This window comes from Colletes gigas, unplaced genomic scaffold (assembly GCF_013123115.1).
Source record: "Colletes gigas isolate AHSC1104 unplaced genomic scaffold, ASM1312311v1 Colletes_gigas_Sc00022, whole genome shotgun sequence".
Lineage (NCBI taxonomy): Eukaryota > Metazoa > Arthropoda > Insecta > Hymenoptera > Colletidae > Colletes > Colletes gigas.
The window spans coordinates 3491109-3512729 of record NW_025106651.1 but is presented as its reverse complement, the minus strand read 5'-3'; the positions used below and the strand labels follow the sequence as shown (position 1 = coordinate 3512729).

Below are 21621 nucleotides of genomic sequence, written 5' to 3'. Positions count from 1 at the left end.
TGTTCAATTAATGCTGATGATATTGAAAAATGGATATCGTTGCGAGCAATGTGCATAGTAAACGCGTTAACACGTTCCCGCCGGCATGTACCACCGGTGGTTCATATAAAATTGTCCCATCGGGCGGCGTGTACCACCGGTGGTACAAATGAAGCAACAACATTTATGTTTGTTTTTGTTAAGGAAAAGTGGAAAAAGTTTGTAAATGGACCGAACAATCTTTATTCAACAAATTTATATGATATAATTCTTTATATTGACATATTCCCGCTGTCGCGTGTTAAAGAAACCGATTTTTATGAAGTGTCTTAAAACACGGGAGACATAAAAGTGGCCGATCTTCACAGCTATCACAAAATGTCGAAACGCGTTTGCATTTTCTCGCGGCCACAGAGGCATCGAATTTTTCGGACAATTTTCAGTAGCATTCTCTACAACGTTTACGGACTTGTCTTGCTGAGCCAATATATTTTTCTAAAAAATATTTTCTGTTTCTCCTTGTTTGCACCTGTGGTATTTCTGTAGAATCTAATAATTTTTTAATAATTACTTCCCTAAATTTTAGAATGCTCATATTTTTATTACCCCATTGCGTATGTATACAGTATGCATTAACAATTGCTGTACCGCAAATTAATTGGAGCACAATTTTTCGATACCATTTTATCGTCTTTCTTAGGCAATTATAATAAGACGATAGTTGATCTGATAAATCAACGCCTTTTTTTGCGTTATTGTAATCGAAAACGAGATCTGGTTTATATTGTCCACGTTTTCCTTCAATTAATCTACAAGTATGATTTTTGAAACTTGTTATCATACATACTGCTCTCTTATCGGTCCATTTGAGGAATTTTATTCCCGAACGATTTTTCAAAGAAATTATTTCCCCACGTTTTTGCTTTTTCTTTACTTCTGCTGGTAAAAATTTCCGATTATGCTGCACTGTGCCACAAAAGTATGTATCTTTTTCCAATAGTGATTGCGCTAAAGGTATACCAGAATAATAGCTATCAGCGTATAATACGCGTTCTTCAAATAATAGGCCATTCATGAGTTTGGAAACAACATCATACGCATGCCCATTTCCTGAAGGGTTCATGGTTTTTCCGGTATAAATGTCTAAATCATATTGTATAACCGTTCGGTAAACACAGTTTGTATAATTTTATGCCGTATTTATGGCGTTTCCCTTTAACATACTGGCGGAAATGTAGCCGTCCACGCCATAAAATCATACTTTCGTCTATTACGACAATTTTTCCTGGTTTTACCGTATTTTGTTGTCACAGGAAACCGTTCGTGGTATATCACGAGACGGAATCCGTTAACGGTTCAGCGTTGCACACGTCGTGGTTTGCACACGGCGTGCAATCGCCCTTTTCGGTTAGGGCGATCGTCGATTGTTAAATCGAACCGTTCTTAAGACGAGCACCGTGCCGTGCGTTCATCAGATCGTCGCGAGTTCGCGTCCAGACACAACGTAACAGATCATTATGTGTTTCACCTTATATAATAAAGTCTTCTGCTCGTTATCGTTATATGTGCCTATACTTTCGACCACAGTGCATCTCCTATTGCTATCCCATTAACAATATATTTTTGAATGTCGTAATTATTTCTGACATTATATTTCTAATTTTATTCAACGGATCCTCGGTTCTACTGGTGGTATTATCTGAGAAATGTAAGCATTTCAAAATAGCTAAGAAACGATCGCGATTCATGGTATTCTTTATGCGTTTGTTTCCATATATACTATCTTTAGACCAATACAATCTAATATCTGGCATTTGAACTATTCCCATAATTAATAATATACCCATAAAATCTTTTATCTCGCGTATTGTAACAGGTTCCCAACATTGCTCATGTTTTCTTCTTCTTGCACTGAAGCCACATTGTGTGGCATATTTATTTGTTTCGTCAACCATCAGTTGCAGTATACTGTCGGTCACAAATAATTGGTATAGACTGAAAGGGTCATCGCAATTAACATCTCCTATCAGAAGCTCCGCGTCCCGCGTATGTTCATGTCTTATCGGGCTTTCCTCTATTTCTGATTGTTGAATGGACTGCCATTCTTCCTCTTCACGTTCAACATTCGTATCCAAACTTAGGTTGCTGAATTCATAGCATGAATTATCGAGAAGATTATGTTGCAGCTCTAATTCATCTTCATCTGAAGAGATCTGTCGCGGCCTTTTTCTTCGATAACATATATCAAGGGATTCTTCTGATGAATCATTCGTTTCCACGAAATGCATGGTTGACATTCTAATAATAATAATAATAATTTGAAGGAAATTGAAATTGGAATGGGTTGTAATACACATACATATTTTTAAATATTATATATTACTTACGTATGAACATATAAAAATACGATCACAGTACAATAAAGATAAAACGATAGAAAACTTATTACTGACGTAAATAATAGCTAACAACAATGTAATTGTGTTTTGCGTGTAAGTACAGTGTTTGAATAGGCGATAGAATAAGGCATGAAGCATGAATAAGAGCGCCGTCCCACGGCGAGAAACACAAGTTGCAGCGCCGCCCCACGGCGAGAAACACGAGTTACAGCGCCACCCCACGGCGGGAAGCACAAGTTGCAGCGCCGGCGTGAACGTGTTAAACCACCGTCGGCTGTAGAGTGTTTCGGCCGCGAAGCTACTATGCCCTCTTGCTCTGTAGTGCGCGGACCGTGCGTATTACACAGCTCCGTACTATGTTCCCTTTCCGTTCTCGAAGGACCACCCAAACTGGTGTTTGGGAAATTACCGGTAAACTTGAAGCCCGTTGCTTCAAGGAAGAGCCCGTTGCTCTTTTTAATTACACAAGAATGATTCTAAACTTACGGAGAGTCGACTCGAGGTTGTAAGGCTCGATCAAAAACGAATCTAATCCTAAGACCTAAAGCTACCCTTAACCTAAGCTCGGTTTCCCCTGCCAAGGTGACGAAAACGCGCAGCGCGAACCGGTGGGAGGATTGGTCAAGCCAATCCTCAAAGTTGTCACCTTGGCAGGGCGTTTCCTGCATTTTGCAACATTCCCGCCCACCCTGCTGTCCAGTGTCCAGGTAGACCATGCAGGAGTGAGCGAGAACGCTGCATTATTATTAACATTGGGAATACCCAATGACCGCGAGACCCCGGTGGTCCGCAGCTGTGTGCCAACGCGGGTTTACGATACGTCAATCGCTATTGAGGCAAGGAAGAGCTCCAAGGATTCCAAGTCCCGTGTGGAGTTTGGAGGTTCCTCAATGGCCGTATCCTAATTTATCAAGTAAAAATGTCTTGAAGGCCTAATCCTCAAAAATAGCGGAGAAGTCACGTCCGTATCATAAACCTCGCGATGTTAAGGTTCCTTCAGAATCCTTAACAAGAGGATTCGGGAAATTAATGTTTATAGGCGTTAGCTCGCATCTCAGATTGTGTCTTAGCTCTGTACGTGGATCAATATTTCCTTAGAACACGATTAACGTCTAATTGCCGTTTACCAGCTTAACAGGAGTGTCGTTACGCATTACGATTCACGAATGCATTCGATACTCCATGAATTTAGTTCCACTGCTTCGTTACGCTATTCCAAGATGATGCTATGGGTTCTCAGGCTCGTCGAAACATTTGCAAGATTTCTAACTTTTTTTAGTTTGATAGTGTTTGTCCATGTAAATCAAATTTTTACTCTGTAATTATGATTTCGATTTAGCCGACTTACATTAAATAACTAACTGTGTGTTCGTGTTGGGTCAGTTCAAAATCTGTTTGATTTCGATTAAACTATTCTGTTCCATATACAGAGGTGTTCGGCCACACCTGGGTAAAATTTTAATGGGGAATTCTAGAGGCCAAACTAAGACAAAAATCAAGAATACCAATTTGTTGATTACGGCTATGTTAAAAAGTTATTAACGTTTAAAATTCCGCCAGTAGAACGGCAATCTGCGAACATCTGCTAGTGGTTCTCACTCACAAAACAGTAAGGTCACGTCAATAAGTAGAGCTTCTCATGCTGAGTGAGAACCACTACTATAAGTGAAACTTTAAACGTTAATAATTTTTTAACGAAGCCTCAATCAACAAATTGGTATTCTTGATTTTCGTCTTATTTTGGTCTCTAAAATGTCCCATTCAAATTTCATATGTCGGATAATTGGACTATATCTACATATGAAGTAATGAAAACGAGGAATATAATCATAGATCTTTGGCCCCACATTATATTAGTGATAAAGAATTTTTTTCTCAAAAGTGCGTAGGATTTTGGGATTTTGTCTATTCACCAAAAAAGATTGTAATTATCCCCTACAATTAAAAATAATTTTTCCAGAATGATTTGACATTTTTTAATTTCACCGGAAAATTTGCCCACCTTTCTGATTTTTTTTCTCGAAAATGCGTAGGATTTCGGAGGTATGTGTATTCACCAAAAATGATTACAGTTGACCCCCGCAATCGAAAATAATTTTTCCAGAGTGATTTGAAATTTTCCAATTTCGCCAAAAAATTTCTGCAGCTACCCCTATCAATTTTTCTTAAAAATTCGTTTGTCAATATTCATAAATTTGTTTAACGTTCTACGGAAATTTTGTGTAATACTTTTTGTAGTTGTCTATGAGTTTAACTTCAGAAAAAAGTTTCATTTAAATATATTCACTATTGTTGGAGTTATGGCTGTTTGAAAATTGGACCATTATTATCGGGGTTTTCTCACTTTTTGGGGTTAAGGAAAAACTTTTCGAATATTTTTGGAATTTTTTCATATTCTTCACCGAAATAGACGTCGTTTACGTTTAGAAATATTACAATTCTTCATTCCGTTCAGGAGTTATGATGTTCTAAAGATACGCATGAAATTTCGGGGAGCGATTGCTAGCCTTACATTAGACTTTCGGTAAAGAATTTTTTTCTCGAAAATGCGTAGGATTTTGGGAGTATGTCTATACATAAAAAATGATTGTATTTGACCCCCGCATCTGAAAATATTTTTTTTAGAACGATTTGAAATTTTTTATTTTCGTCTAAAAATTTAATCACCTGTCGATTTTTTTTTAAAATTCGTTTTTCATTTTTAATAAATTTGTTTAACGCTGTACAGAAATGTTGTTTAATACCTTTTTGTAGGTATCCATGAGCTATACTTCGAGACTAAATTTTAATGGGATACGTTCACTATTGTAGGAGATATGGCAGTTTGAAAATTCGACAACTTTTATGGGAATTTTCTCAGTTTGCGGTGTTAAGGAACAACTCCTCGAATATTCTTAGAATTTCTACATATTCTTCACCAAAATTCACGTAGTTTGCAATTTGAAACATTAAAATCTTTCAATCCGTTCAGGAGTTATGATGTTTTAAACATACGCATGAAATTTCAGTAGAACATTTCTTTTTGGTCAGACATTATATTTTCGGTAAAGAATTTCTTTCTCGAAAGTACGTAGGATTTCGAGGGTATATTTATTCACCAAAAATGATTGTAATTGATTCCTACAACTAAAAATAATTTTTCCAGTATGATTTGAAATTTTTTAATTTCGCCGAAAAATTTGTCCACTTTCTATTACAATTATTCGGATAACCGGATATCGGATAATCCAAACACTACTGTACCAATTTTCTTCATTTCCCGATAAACTATTCTTGGAATATAAATTGACACAAAGCAATACCGTATTTATTATCGAGCTGTTAATTGGAGAGAGTAGGTACGAAAGATTTGGAAATAAAACTTTGGTCGTGTTTGGTATGTTTGACCAACTCTAACATACTCATTCAATCTCAAACTCATTTGTGACATAATTTGTTGAAAATAAAATTTGAAAATTTTTTTTTCGAATCTTTAATACGTGGACACACTTAAACAAGCCTGTGCTCTGACCATCACCGAGGTTGGATGGTACGAAGCGGCCCGCACAAACGATTAAAACTTCACATTTTTCCCTTTTATATTCCGCGGAATACGCGATGAACCGGTCTGCGTCTTCCACGATGATCGAACTACGCTTCCTGAAATCCGTAGGATAAGGATTCTGTCGGGAAATATAAAGAGGTTAGGCTTAGTCTCTGCTTGACCTGCTTACGTTAACTCGCTCCATTCACCGCCGAGTTTCACGAGTACTTTGCAAACTTTAGCGCTCTTGTAGGTGTGTTATAAGTATAAGTAGCCGTAAGTAAGTAAGTAAGTAAGTAAGTAAGTAAGTAAGCGAGCGAGCAAGTATGTATACCTTGGTTATGTAAAGCGTTCACCGTGAACTGGATGCTTAAGTCGAGGGCCTTTCGTGTTGCAGATTTACCCAGGTTTGGCGAACCGTTGAAGAACCAGACGGTCTCGGTGGGTCGCGAAGCCATTTTCACCTGCATCGTGGAAAATCTTGGACAATACAAGGTAGGACGCTCACTTTCCACGCTCGAGTACCCCAATTTCCGCGCGTCGTTGCAACCGTCCCGCAATTACATGCGTCGCATTATACGCGCCGGCTACTTTGAATAAATAGTCCGTTCTTGAGCAAAACGAACATTTCTCATCGCGTACCTAGCGCGTTCTACCTCCTTTTAAAGTCGCGTGAACCACTTCCTAATCAACAGCATGCAATAGGATTCTTCTCGGTGTTTCACCGAGGTACTGCATTCGATAAATCAGAGAGTTAATTTCTTCGCGAACAGCTGCTTCCTACGAATACCTAGCCGAACATTGGCAATCTACTTTGGATATTTTCGAAACAATTTTAGGGAACAAGAGGTTCCGATTCTAATTTGTAAATGGCTTGGAGTACAGATTTAAACTAAATATTGTACCTTGTCGTTTACGACACACGTAATTTTATTTTATTTTATAAGAATGTGAAACTAAAAGGAAGGTGGTAGAAATAGGACGATTTTGGACTATGCTGTCAACGAAATTATTAAGGTATGATTTCCATTCCACTTAAAAAATATGAAATACACAATTATTTATCCAGAAAGCGATGGAAAATATAATATTAACTACATACTTTGATATTTTCTTGTTTGTAAGGTGATTTGTCACTAAAATAATCGTTATAAATAATAGAAGGTTAATTCTTTATAATTTAGTGTCAAGTCTATTATAGAAATTACAAAATTATGATTACGTAAGAGTAAGAATCGTCAAACCATGCACCAACATTATGTTCGTAATAAGGAGCAATGTTTAAATGTTTTACTAAAAGGTAATATTATTTGATTTTAAAATATTTAAAAAAATACATATTTCGATATACAGGGTGTAGACATAACTGTCACCATGATTTTTCAGGTACTTCCAATAGTCTGATGAATAAATGTTTCAGACAAGAATTAATCAGTTTCTGGTCAACTACAAATTTAGATACAAAAAATACTAAAGAAAATTTGTTTATTATAAAAAGTCGAGGTCATCTTAATTTTTTAAAAATAGAATTGCATATGTTTTGCTTTATATTATTCTAGCTCGTGTCAAAACGAATTCAACGACCTGGTCTACCAAGACCTTCGGATGACCTTGACCTTAGAAATTCCGTTTGGAATTGTGCTTACAAGAAAATGGTTTATAATTTAAGCCCTTATTCTAAATTAATTGGAATAAAATAATTTTCGATATTAACGTTTCTGTTGATTAAACCTAAATTTCTGAAGTCAAGGTCAACTGAATGTCATGGTATACCAGGTTGTTGAATTCGTCTTGACACGAATTACAATAATATGAAGCAAAAAATATGCAATGTCATTTAAAAAAATGAAAATGATCTTGACTTTCTATAATAAAAAAATTTTCTTTGGCATTTTTTACGTCGAAACTTATAGTTGACCAGAAACTGATTAACTTTTTCTGAAACATTTTTTTATCAGACTATTGGAAGTGTCTAATCAGACTGTTATGTGCCCCACGCTCTATATATGTATAATAATAATATATGAAATATATAATATAAAATGTATATTATTATTGTTATTATATACAGGGTGTTCGGCCACCCCTGAGAAAATTTTAATGTGAGATTCTAGAGGCCAAAATAAGACGAAAATCAAGAATACTAATTTGTTGATGGAGGCTTCGTTAAAAAGTAATTAATGTTTTAATTTTAAAATTAATGTCCGCCTGTACTGAATTTTTTTCTAGGAAGTGCGTAGGATTTCAGGATATGTCTATTTACCAAAAATGCTTGTAATTGACTCCTGTAACTAAATATAATTTTTTTGGTAAGATTTGATATTTTTTAATTTCGTCTAAAAATTTTAGTACCTACTCGAATTTTATTCTCGAAAGTGGATAGGATTTCAGGGGTATGTGTATTCACTAAAAATGATTGTAAATATGTTTTGCAGCGAAAAATAATTTTTTCATAATGATTTGAAATTTTAAAAATTTTAATTTTTTAATAACTGTTTAATGTAGCCTCAGTCAAGAAATTGATATTCTTAATTTTAATCTTATTTTGGTCTCTAAAATCTCCCATTAAAATTTTTTCCAGGGGTAGCCGAACACCATGTATATATACAATAATATACGTCATTCGAACAGTGTTAAATATTTTATGTATATATTATGACTATACTACGGTTTATGCAATTGTACATGATTCTAGGAAATAGATAAAAAGGTGAAACTTAAATAGAAGTTTGTTTCATAACTCGAGGTTCTTAAAAATATATTTTTTATTTTACATATGTGGTATCGGAAATGTAAGGAACTTGTGCGGTGTGAGAACTACCTCGGTATCTAGAGAAAAGCAACTTGTAGGCCAAAACGGATGGGAAAACCCATAGTTCAGCGGGCCCAGTGACGCGGTCGAGGTCCTCTCGAACGTGAGGTTGCGAAGCGCAAGGCGAAGGCAACATGACCATATTTGGCAAAGAAGCTTGAGTGGTGGGGCGAGAGAAAACATTAAAAAGGGATGTTTCGGCCGGAAAAGGGAGATTAAGTTGACAAAAGTTGCCGGAGCAAGTCGTTATAAGTTGTATTAAGTTAAGCGTAGAAATAGCTCGAATAGTTTCGTTTAATTAGTTCCTAGCCATAAGCAATATTAAATAAACATCTTTTATATATATCCCACACATATTTTGCATATGGCATATGTTTGGCACATTTTCTACAAAAACATATGTCGAAACATACTGCATATGTCATATATGTTTAGTGTATTTCTTTTCATAAAATTAATGCTTATATGGACTTTCGAACATCGAGTAATAACTTTCCCATCGTTTCGCGGATAAATAATTTTGTAGTTCATATTCTTTAGGAGGTACAGGATCATACCCTAATAAAATTTTTGGTTGGCAGCATAGTCCAAAATCGACCTATTTCTACCACCCTCCTTTCTTAAGGAAAACCAGATGGTAATCAGTTTAAATCATTCTGCTATTAGTGGACGATGAAAATTAAAAGAAAAAAATTGTTCACAAAGAACAGAATAATCTAAAAACTAGAACACAGGAAATGACGATGAATTAAATTAGAAAGGAATGGTAATGAAGAAAGTAAGAAATATGAGCGCGTCGATTTGGGGGTGAAACGGTCGAATTGGGTTGGTACGTTTGCCCCGATACGTAGGTTGCAAGCTGTAACCTTGAACGGTCCGGTTCCATCAGTTTCTAAAAGAAATTTCACAAAGGGAGGATAGAACGAACGAAAGCGAAGATAGAGAGGGGCTAACAAACGGTGCAAATAAACTCCGTAGCCAGAGATTCGGTGAGAATCCGTATCCGACGCGTATCTCGGCAACTCCATTTAAGCAGAAATAAAATCCCGCGGGGTGTGAGTTCAGCAGTTTGTTAAGCGGTTCTTGGCCCCCTTTTTCCTACCTCCGCCAATACTTTTTATCCGCCTATTCTTTTTTATTCCCCTTTCCTTTCTCTCTTTCCTCCGGAGGCGGAACATCCCTCTTGGAATTCGCCCCCTTTCGATTCCCTAACCCTCTTAGCTTGGTACTCCTTGCGCGGCCCCGACACCGCAAATGTGCGAGTTATAGTTTCACGGATAGAACCGGTCCACGGCGATCGGAATTATGTTTCGACGAATAAAACCACGCATTGTTTTACGCCCCTGCGTCTGTGTATACGTTCCCGTACGCAGCCACACCGAAATGGAATCGATGCATTATCTTTTACGCGGCTGGTCAACGACATACCGCCGGAAATGAAAATACGCGGGACAGGAGAAACGAGAGAAAAACGAGGAAAGCAAGAGGAAAATGAAAACGAGCGCCAGTTTATCCGCACAAAGGGCTGCGCCTCCGATAATCGACGCGATGCCCGCGGCGAAATTAACGTGTTCGTAACTTGCTCCTCCGCGGCTCGTTGAAAGTTCCAGCGGCGTTGTATCGTGCCCTGTCGATACAAATTCGATTAGTTTCTGGAAGTAATTATCCAAGTTAAAATCGTCGTGAAAGAAATCGCGTTCGAAGTGTGCTCGATGGCGGGACGATAATGAGGATCGAATCGTGTGAAATTTCACCCGTACGTTCGGTACGAGGCGTTATTTAGCATTATTGCCTGTAACAAGAAGTCTGTTATTAAAACTAAATTACGCAAGAATGCCCGTTACGTACTAAACGTGGCAAACCTATTATTAACCAGCTATTACACGCGGCTTCCCCGTACTTATGCATGGAAAATTTAGTTAGGACTATGTATTTAAAATTTATACGCGATAAAATACTTCTTCACTTTAATTTTCGACAAATTTCATTTATGAATACTTTTACTGCCAAAGTGTATGTGAAATCTACGTCAGAATTATATCTTGTACATGAAAATTTAAAAAAAAATTACGTGCCTCGATGGGTCAACTGTCCATCACTATTTTTACTAAAAGTATTATGTATTTAAAATTAATAAGCGATAAAATAGTTTTTCGCTTTAATTTTCGACAAACTTCAGTTATAAATACTTCTACTGCAAAAGTTCATATGAAATCTACGTCAAAATTATGTCTTGTAATCGAAAATTTTTTAAAGAATTAAGTGTCTCGATGGGTCAACTGTCCATCACTATTTTTACTAAAAGTACTATGTATTTAAAATTTATACACGATAAAATAATTTCTCCCTTTAATTTTCGACAAATTTAATTTATGAATACTTTTACTACGAAAATGTATGTGAAATCTACGTTAGAATTTGTCTTTTACTTGAAAAATTTTGAAATTAAGTGCCTTGACAGGTCAACTGTCCATCACTATTTTTACTGAAAGTGATTAGATTTATCCCCAATATCGCTGTTAGAATATTCTAGATATTTCTAGCAATCGACGAAACGCAATAAAAAATTTTGCTGTCGCTTGGAAATTTTGAAAAAAGTTATTTTTTTGGCGCGTCACTTTGACAGTGCTGCTTCCTATCAATATTCCTTCTAAAAATGATTTCAGTTTTTAGTTTTGTCGCTAGAATATTATACATATTCCTAGCCATCGATAGTACCTGTTATAAAGTTTTGAGTTTGGGAATTTAAAAAAAGATGCTATGAATATTTCTCTTAAAATTGATTTGACCATCTCCAGACCTATATTTTTAGAATATTTAGAAGTACAACTGTCGCGGAGAGCACGAAAAGACAACCGATGAAAGCAGTTTACAGAACTGTGGGCAATGTTATCAGAGTTGAGAAAATTTTATTCGTGACTAACGAATTAATCATTAACGGATTTTTTAAATCAATAGTTAGAGCAAGCGAAAGCTAGTTAACGAGTGAATCTAAAATTTGTATTCATTAGCCATGAATGAAATTTATCCACCGTCGAACACAACACGGTTTCCATTCCAGTTGTGTGCTTCCAAGCGTTATCTGAATTATTTTGTTTTCAAAATTGAATACATTATAAAAATTAAATGAAAACGCCGAAACGATCTGGGATACGAAACCATTACCATACTTCTAAAGAGGAAACTGCAAGCTGCTATTATTACATAATGAATTATTTATAATTGCATAACGTTAGCAAGGAACCTATGATCTTGCAATATTCCTGAAATTTTAAAAAATGATAGAATGCAGAAAATGAAGGTTTCAGAAATTTAGTTAATTCTTTGCATTTTAAATATTAGCCTTCGAAGCTAGACAACGCAGAAGCATTTAAAAAAGTGTGAAACATACGAGCAACAAGTTTTCAAAGAACTGCAAAGTATCGATAAAGTATACGTCACTTTTGACACATGGATAACGACAATTTTCTAGCAAGTACTTGTCATTATATGAACGATGACTTTCAATTAATTTCACAAGTTTTGGATGTAGAAAAATGTACAAGCAAACATACTAGCATTGTGAATACAAATAATTTAGGGATGTTTTCTCAATTCTGCATATTTCGACAAATATAACCATTTAACTTCTTCAATTATAAAACACCTGAAATTCTTTTGAAATCCAAGCCATTTATTACTTGTTTCGCAAAATTGTTTTTGAACAATTGCTTGTTCATTCTGCGTATTGTTATAAATATAACCATTTGGTTACAAAGTGCCCAGGAATTCCTACGAATAGAACTCAGATGTATGCCATCACAGTTTTGTATTATTATTGATACTTCGTAAGTTTACCTAACAGGTGCCGTCTCTACATTATTTCTCATAATCGTGAAGTTAATCTCTAATTTTATGTGATAATTAACATACTCATAAGTGGGTGGATAACTTTGATGGCTTCGTAGCGTTCGTGTCGTTCAAGCTCCTTAGTAATTTAGTAGTGAACCATTTACAGAAACTTGTCTAATTATTTTTGGAGCCAGAGTCATAATCATCTTATATCGCATGCATGAAATATTTGAAGCAGCGATCGAACATGTAACTTTCTTCGTTGATAACTAATTTTCGCGCCAATTTATGCAGTGGAAGCACAATTCGTCGCGACAGAATATCTGAAGGAAAAATTCGTTTTAAATATTCGAAATTCAAGGCTCGTTGACACAATTGTACAGAAGCTGAAGTTATTAAAGTAAATCGTTTAAGTGTTAAATATAATATTTTAATTTCACCCTGAACCCGCAGGAGTCCATGCAGCGTTCAAGGATATTAAATTCAAAGTATATTAAAGAGCACGAATTGAATATCTTGATTCGAAAAAAGAAAAGCAAGCTATTGGTATTAATAAGCTCAGCAAGGCAGCTGAAATTTGCAGGAATTAAACAACGAGATTGTGAAGCGAAACAGTTTGTACATTATCCATAGTCGGCGGGAAATTTTAAAATTTCATTAAAGAGTCGAAATTACTTCCTGCGGAAGCAGCAGCAAAGCAGGAGCCACCCCAGCCTCGCCGTCGCGTGTTTTTACTGCTCTAAACCTAATTGAAGTTGGAACCCTCGAAATTTGTTGGAGTTCGGGGGATTAAGGCCGAGAGAATTTTTCGCGTTAAAATAATCGTACCGTTCAAGGCCCTGCTCGTTTCTTGTTTTCCATCGCTTTGTGGTTTGTCGATCGTTCCCCGTTTACAATTTCCCCACCACGAAGAAAATCATGCGAGAAAATATGCAGTGGAACACGACTTTATAAATGTGTCTAACCATTTCTCGATTTTTCTACTTGTTTCATCAATTATAGTATCTTCTAGCTAGATAATGGTACTTAAAATAGATTATAATTTATGGCACATACGTGTACAGAAAGTTCCTGTTAATAAACACTGTTTCATGCGTGAAAGTACGCAGTGAAACACGACTTTATAAACGTGCCTGACTATTGCCTGACTATCGAACACTACTTAATATACATGTCTGACCATTTCTCGATTTTTCTACTTATTTCATAAATTTTAGTATCCTCTAGCTAGATAATAGTAATTAAAATAGATTATAATAAACACCAATACAAATGGAAATAATAATTTACGAATATTTAAAATTGATTATTTCGAATTTGAACTGTAAAAAAATGTTATTCTTCATTTTCAATTTATTTTTTTATAAAGAATCGCATTCTTTATTCCTATTTTCGACTATACGATCAATTTTAGCCCATAACGCCAGGATTTATTAATTACTGCACGCTGATGAAGATGAATGGCCTGCTCGCAGGTTTCGAAAGTTATTACTCGTTTCTCGATAAATGTACTTTATTTATATAGATTAAGAGCGGAGTTGAAACGAGTGTCAGATTATTTACTTCGCGAGGGAGTTTCAGTTCACTTAATTCGGAATAAATTTCTCTTTAATAGAACCGGAGTTTTATTTCCTTCCCAGTTTAATGCGATGAGAGTTAAATCCTATTTCTGCGAAGAGGTGATAATCCCGGGCAAGTATAAAGAACATTGCTGCGAACTTGTCTGAACCAGTTCAGATGTAAAATCTTTCACGGAGAAATGAAATTTTTTCACGGTTTTGATGCTTTAAAGAATGTTCTAGCGTCATATATTAAATAGTTGTAAGCTACCATTTTATTTTAAACTCTGTAGACGAATAAAAAGTACCAAATAAACGATTAATTTTCAGTTTTAGACACTCTATTGTATTCAAACTTTCGACTCATTTTGAATCATCCTCGAGATAACCAATACAGAATTAAGATTTTAATTTTAAATATTAAATTTTCAAATGTACTTCGGGTCTGTTTCTATTAAGAAATATCGACTCGTGAAAAAGTTATGTTGTACAGTATCCAACATACACGTGTAAATATAATCGCGTCCTCGCTGTATCATAAATAATGTCCCAGTCTGCGTATATTCGTCGGAGATTCGTACTCGAAGCACTTTATTTGCACCATCAACAAAGAAGAAAGCTTTTCGCCATCCAAGCACGAAAAGGCGTCTCTGCTTTCTTGTTTGGTTTGTCGCTCTTCGACGCGCAATAGTGAATTCGAGTTTCGTTTCTTGTCGCAATTCGTTTGAGGAAAGCGCCGGTTGAGTTTCCATACCGTTGTGCATTTTTCAAGCAAATTTACAAACACGTTTACTCGTGATACGTCGAGCGATACGTGAACTGTTTTTGCAACAAATGGAAATATGTTCTTTGCAAAACTCTCACGTAAGATGACAGGTCAGAAAAATAGACGACGCGTCGCGACGTTTCGTACGTAGAAAACCGTAAAAATAACACGAATGCGATGGAACTTTTCGTCTTTTTCGTAAGCAAAGCACAGGTGCATAGGTGTAAATAATATTATCTAAATTATATGCTAGTTGAAAGAAAATGATTTATATTTATATATTTATATAATTCGATACTGAATATTTATGAAGGATATATTGATAATAATGATGCATGAAAAATGTAAAATTAATTTTCCAACGATGGAAATGTGTTTATACTGTATCGAAATATGGCGTACGAATCTTCGAATAATATAATGTAAACAGACCGATCTGAAATGAGTGCAAACATTTTCAGTGGCGAAAAATGGAAAGGAAAATTAACAAGAGTAGGGGAGACCGAGGCAAGTTGATACGTGCTACAGTTCGCAATTTTTGTAATTTATATTCAAGTTAATTACTTAATTACAAATATGGTTATACATATATACATTTATTTTTTAATCCATTTATTAGGCTTCACAACCATCCTGTAATATATTCGACCCTTCGTTCCTGTTCAAATGCATAGTTCCACAGCTACTAAAATTTTGTGAAAGAATTCTGCTTCAAACTGATGCAATTTATTCACACACGAATGAAATAAAAAAACGACTATTCCGTTAAAACGTTTCGAGTATTAAGTTTAAATTATATTTATGTAAATCGTAGCTTCGTTTATGTTAAGCGTAATACTGTAGATTGGGGTTACTAAAATATGGAAATATATATAAACCATGAGGTGTCAAATGAACTTGCTGGAACCGGAATATCAAAATATGATATCTAATAATACGAATTCGTTCAATTTATCTTTTAATTTTTTCTCCGCAAGTACAGTTAACGACAAAAATAAGTGGACAAATGTTGAAAATGAATATCAATGAAATTTAATTACTGTAGCTTAATTACAAGTTTAAGCTTTATTTAACCTGTATCTTTATAATATATAAATTATTTAAATGACATTTAAAATAAATATTAACAATCAGAGTAAACTGAAATTAAGATTAAACAAAAAATGAACCATATTCAGAGAGACAGAAGTAGGTGGACACTCAGTTGATATATTATTGCGAGACAAGAAATGTATACAAACATTATACGAACATTGTTTTTACACACAGCGGCATCAAACAAATTTTTCAGTACTTATTCAGGCTCCATACAAGTAAGATTAAGCGTTGAACAATATAAAAATGCCAAAAACAGCAGAAGTTGCATATCAAATTCGAAATTTGATTCTTTCGAACTGTGTAATAAGTTAAGTTACCGTGTTATGACCCAGAAGTATAAAGTATCAAACAGTGCAGTGGGAAAAATATTTATTACATAATACTGTAGAGAATTGAAGACGCCATGGACGAAAACATTGTACTACTACACACGAAGAACGTCGAATTGTTCGAGAATCTCGACGAGAGCCAACGATCTTCACAGCAGATTTTAAATTCAGTAGGATCGGATGTGTCGATAAAAATGATAAAACGAAGGTTGTACGAAGTGGGATTAAAATCTTGTAGGGCAAGGCGTAAACCTCATATTAATATGGAGAACATGAAAAACGTTTAGGTTTTGATCAAACGTATGTTAATATGCCAATATTGTTCTGGAAAAAGAAAGTGTGATCTGATGAATCAAAATTTAAAATTCAACGATTGAAGAAAAAGCAAAATGTCTGGAGAAAGAAAAATGAAACATACAAGAAATCATTTATCACGTCAATGGTTAAATTTGGAAGTGGTTCATTAATGATGTGAGGTTGTTTTTCATGGTATGAGATTGGAACCTTAATACCAATTGATGGTATAATGAATGCTGATAAGTATATTAGCATAATCAACGAATATTTAGAACAGAAAACGATAAAAATGAATTTGAAAGCAGAATTTATTTTTCAACAGGACAATGATACAAAACATGTTGCCAAAAAGAGTATGAAATTTTTAAGTGATTCTGATATTATGTTACTTGAATGGCAAGCACAAAGTCCTGACTTAAATCCGATAGACTATTTGTGGTGTGTATTGGGTACCAAAATTCCTTTGAACAAGCGAACAGGTAAAATGGAAGTTTTTAATAATTTAAAATCTGCATTCGGCACCATTGACAAAGATTACATAGAAAATCCTGTAAATAGTATGCCACGACGACTAGAGACCGTAATTGCGGCAAAAAATGGTAATATTAAATATTAATTAGTAGTTATTGGTAGTGCTCACTTACTTTTGTCTCTCTGTAATTGTTTAATTTTTTGTTTAAATCTAATTTGGGTTTACATCGATTGTTAATATTTATTTTAAATGTTATTCAAACAATCTATACAAGGTGTTCGACCACCCCTGGGGAAAATATTAATGAGAGATTCTAGAGGTCAAAATAAGACGAAAATCAAGAATATCAATTTCTTGATTGGGGCTTCGTTAAAATGGTACTAAAAATTTAATTAAAAAATTTCTAATCGTTCTGGAAAAATTATTTTAGGTTGCAGGGATCAATTATAATTATTTTTTATCAATACACATACCTTCGAAATCCTACGTACTTCCGAAAAAAAATTCTTTACTGCAAATCTAATGTGGCACCAAAAATGGTTGGCTGAAATTTCATGCGTATCTATAAAACATCGTAAATTCTAAACGGATTGGCGGATTTTAATCTTTCAGACATTCCTAGAATGTTCGAAAAATTGTTCCTTAACCTTGTAAAGTAAAAAAACCCTCATAAAAATGGTCCAATATTCAAATAGCCATAACTCCTACAATAGTGAATATATTTCAATGAAATTTTTTTTTGAACTTGAGCCCGTGAGTATCTACAAAAAAGTATAATACAACATTTCCGTAGTGCGTCAAACAAATTTATTAAAAATGATAATGAATTTTTAAGAAAAATCGACGGGGGGTACGAGCCTAAATTTTTCGGTGAAATTGAATAGTTTCAAATTATTCTGGAAAAATTATTTTCGATTGCAGGGGTCAATTTCAATCATTTTTGGTGAATAGACATACCCTCGAAATCCTAACCATTTTCGAGAAAACAATTCCTTAACGAAAATATAATTTCAGGCCAGAAATGTCACTCCGAAATTTCGTGCGTATTCTTAAAACGTCATAACTCGTGAACGAATTGAAAGATTTTAATGTTTGAAAAGGCAAATAACGCGTATTTTAGTGGTGAGTATGTAGAAATTTTAACAATATTGAAAAAGTTGTTCCTTGACATCGTAAAGTCAGAAAAACTCCATAAAAATGGTCGAATTTTCAAACAGGCATAACTTTTACAATAATTAACGTATCGCAATTAAATTTAGCATGGAAGTAGAGCTCATGGATACCTACAAAAAAAATGCGAAACAAAATTTCCGCAGGAAGTCAATCAAATTTATTAAAAAGGAAAAACAAATTTTGAAGAAAAATCGACTAGATGCCTAAATTTTTCGGCGAAAAAAAAATTTCAAATCGTTCTAAAAAAATTAGTTTTGGTTGCAGGGGTTAATTATAATCATTTTTGGTCAATACACATATCTTCGAAATCCTACGTACTTTCAAGAAAAAAATTTTTTACCCAAAATATTATGTGTGGCCAGAAATGGTTCACCGAAACTTCATGCCTAGAAACGTTAATAACATTTTAACGAAGCGTCAATCGACAAATTGGTGTTCTTGATTGTCGTCTTATTTTGGACTCTAGAATCTCCCATTAAAATTTGTTCCAGGAGTGGCCGAATACCCTGTATACTATAGCGGTAAATATTAAATAAAGCTTAAACATGTAATTGCAATGCTATATTGGTTAAATTTCATTGATATCCTTTTTCATCATTTGTTCACTTACTTTTATTCCGAACTGTATATGGACGATACATTTAGTACAAAATCATTTCAAAGACGTACGACGTTACTATTGTAACGAAAACTTTTTCAAACCGATAAGATTGTAGTCGCAATCCATTATTGAAATTTCTCAGGAAACTTGATGTCGGTTACCGATTCTCGTGATCGCGTATAGGTTAAAAGTTCAGCCGTGCACTGAACGTTTATATCTGTTGACAAAAGGTCCCGTACATTCCGTCGCAACTGTCCCATCAGATTACCAGTTTGATCTCGCAAGAGCCAACCGCGTTTGCCAAATGGTTACATGCCGTTCCGCCGTCTATTCTATACACGCGGTACGTTTATAGCGAAATGTAATCCAGTTTTCGCGAACCCGTAACTTTATCGACCTGAAATCGAGTGCCAAGTACGAGAAGAATTTGTTTCTGGGCTCACGACAAACGCTCGTGGAACGCTCCGAGGTATTCGCGTGCGATAAAAATCGTGGGGCAGAAGAGCCCGAGAAACGTGTTTAATTCCGAGATAAAGAAAATCGATGCTAAGCATTACGTTTTCTTGAAGTGTGAAATCTTAAAAGCATACGATAGAACGTCGACTTGCTTGCGTTAAGATTTTATTTAAATCATCGTGACCGAGCTTACGCGATAATGTTTTTTAATTTTCGTTTCAAAGCTACCGGGTGAGGCGCATTCGATTAAAAAATTAAAAGGAATTAAATTTATCGTTTACTCTATATCGAAAGGAAATTTAAAGGACGGTTGTAAACTACATGATAAAATTCCTATTGTAGGAGATTTGTATTGAATCACAGACGTGATTCTTATATAATATTAATTCGTGTTGCTAATCATTAATTTGTGTAAAAAGATTGTGTGCTTGGTGCGTTTCAAATTATATCGTTTGTACATTTGTTCCAAATACAATTTTGTTCGTTAAGTCCTGCATTATTTTTTCTTTCTTTATTTAGCACGAAAAATATGCCGTATGTTTTTTACTGGAAGGAAAGGAATTGCGAAACGTTGGCTACTTTTTGCCTGCGGAGATAAGGAAATCCCCTTGAGCCAATATTCAATCGTCGCGAATAATACAGTAACGTTCAAAAAACACAATTCGAAAGCGCGCGGTTGCTGGTAATACGTAATATTATGTCGGAGGATAGCGTGCAAGCACGAACGGTCCCTACATATTCAATGAGCGGCACAATACAATGCAGACAGAATGAACGCTACGTCGCAAGCAGGAACCGAAATGGGAATAAATTAATCCCAGAAATAAACGATAACCACCCGCGATATATATTTATGTGCACGAGCGACCAGTGTGTCGATACTGGTGTCAAGTATGCGATTTAATACGCTGAATCTAGTACGAGGCGATGACGAGAAACGACTATCGTTCCGTAAATGAAATCTCCGATCCTGAGGGAATAGGAAACAGGGAGAAGTATTGGTTCGTTAATTTCAAGAATTTTATGGGAAAAGTCGATAGAGACACTGTAATCAGTTATTAAATGAAATTTATTTTCGAGAAGAGGGAACGTGTATGCAGTTGTTGAAAACAATTTGAAAATAAAAAGTAGAAAGGGGTTCTGGAATGTGTGGACTTCGAGAATATTAAAGGAATGTACAAAATAGAGGATTTCGTACGGGCTGCTATTGACAAAATGATGATGAAAAACGACTAGTGCCTGAAAATGAAATTCCAGTTAAAAATACCTTCACGTAAATCAATTTCGAAAATTTTAGTCGAAAAATTAATAGAGATTGCAAATGAATATTTGAAAAGATGAAACACGATCCACTAATGATAGAAGCTTTATAATAAATTTATATTTGTGATTAAAAAAGAAAAGATAGATCGTAGTGGTATTGAATCAAATTACTATAATAAACTGTACGTATTAAATCACGTAATATAATTAGGATAAGATGTGAAAGAGTTACAGTAATTTCAATAATTTTAAATATGACACTAATAGGATAAGTGGAATTACCGAGAGTTTAATTCTAGAATTAAACAGTAATTTCATATTTTACTTTAATATCGAGAATTATGGATTATTTTCTTCTCGCATTACGACCTTCTTTTCTACCGCATTCGTTATTTTTTCTTCATTTTAACACGTGCTTTGAAACACATTTTAAGACACATACTGTATTTTCTCGTGCGTACTTTACTCTACTTTTTTTTTTGTACAGTGTATTTTCGTTCGCAACCTAGTTGCTTTTTATCATCTCGCCATCTAGTAACAGCGCGTATCTGAAATTCTGATATTCCAAGATGGCTTCGAAAGATACCTTGGAACGTTACAAAGATGTTTCCTCTGTTTTATATTTCGTATTTCGAAAACAGGAACTGCGATCATAAAAATCTTATTTGTTAAATTTAATATACTACATCGTGAACCACTTTTCTTGATTATTTGTTCGTATTGCACGTTCTGTAACGAAAGAAAGTACAAAATATTTCGTTTAAGGTTTGTCGAACATTCTTTAAATTATTCTACATAATTTTGTCGATGAAATCTTTATTATATCTACATAATAATGCAACTACTTGATACAACGTTCGACTAAAGTTAATAATGATAACATGAGGTAATTCGAGGCTCGATTTTAAGTGACTTTCGTACTTATAAAGTTTTCATTCCAGAGCATGCAAACGAAGAGCATAATTTATTCGCATAGAGTTGACGATGATATGGATTCACTGCGACAAATAGATGGGACCAGAAAACATTTTTAACGAAACCAGAAATTTCACGTAGCACATGT

At 34.7% G+C, this 21621-nt stretch overlaps 2 protein-coding genes across 2 annotated transcripts in view; one reads left to right on the top strand and one right to left on the bottom strand.

The window, feature by feature from the left end:
- Positions 1 to 1580: 1580 nt before the first annotated feature.
- On the bottom strand, positions 1581 to 2267 carry LOC122401152 (piggyBac transposable element-derived protein 4-like). The gene has a single exon (XM_043403112.1). The coding sequence runs from the start codon at positions 2265 to 2267 to the stop codon at positions 1581 to 1583; it is 687 nt and encodes a 228-aa protein (XP_043259047.1).
- A 4000-nt stretch (positions 2268 to 6267) lies between these two features.
- LOC122401151 (lachesin-like) overlaps positions 6268 to 21621 on the top strand; it is a 136675-nt gene continuing 121321 nt past the window's right edge. The window contains exon 1 of the mRNA XM_043403111.1: positions 6268 to 6396. Coding sequence (XP_043259046.1) covers positions 6268 to 6396 — 129 coding nt within the window. The remainder of the gene's footprint in view (positions 6397 to 21621) is intronic.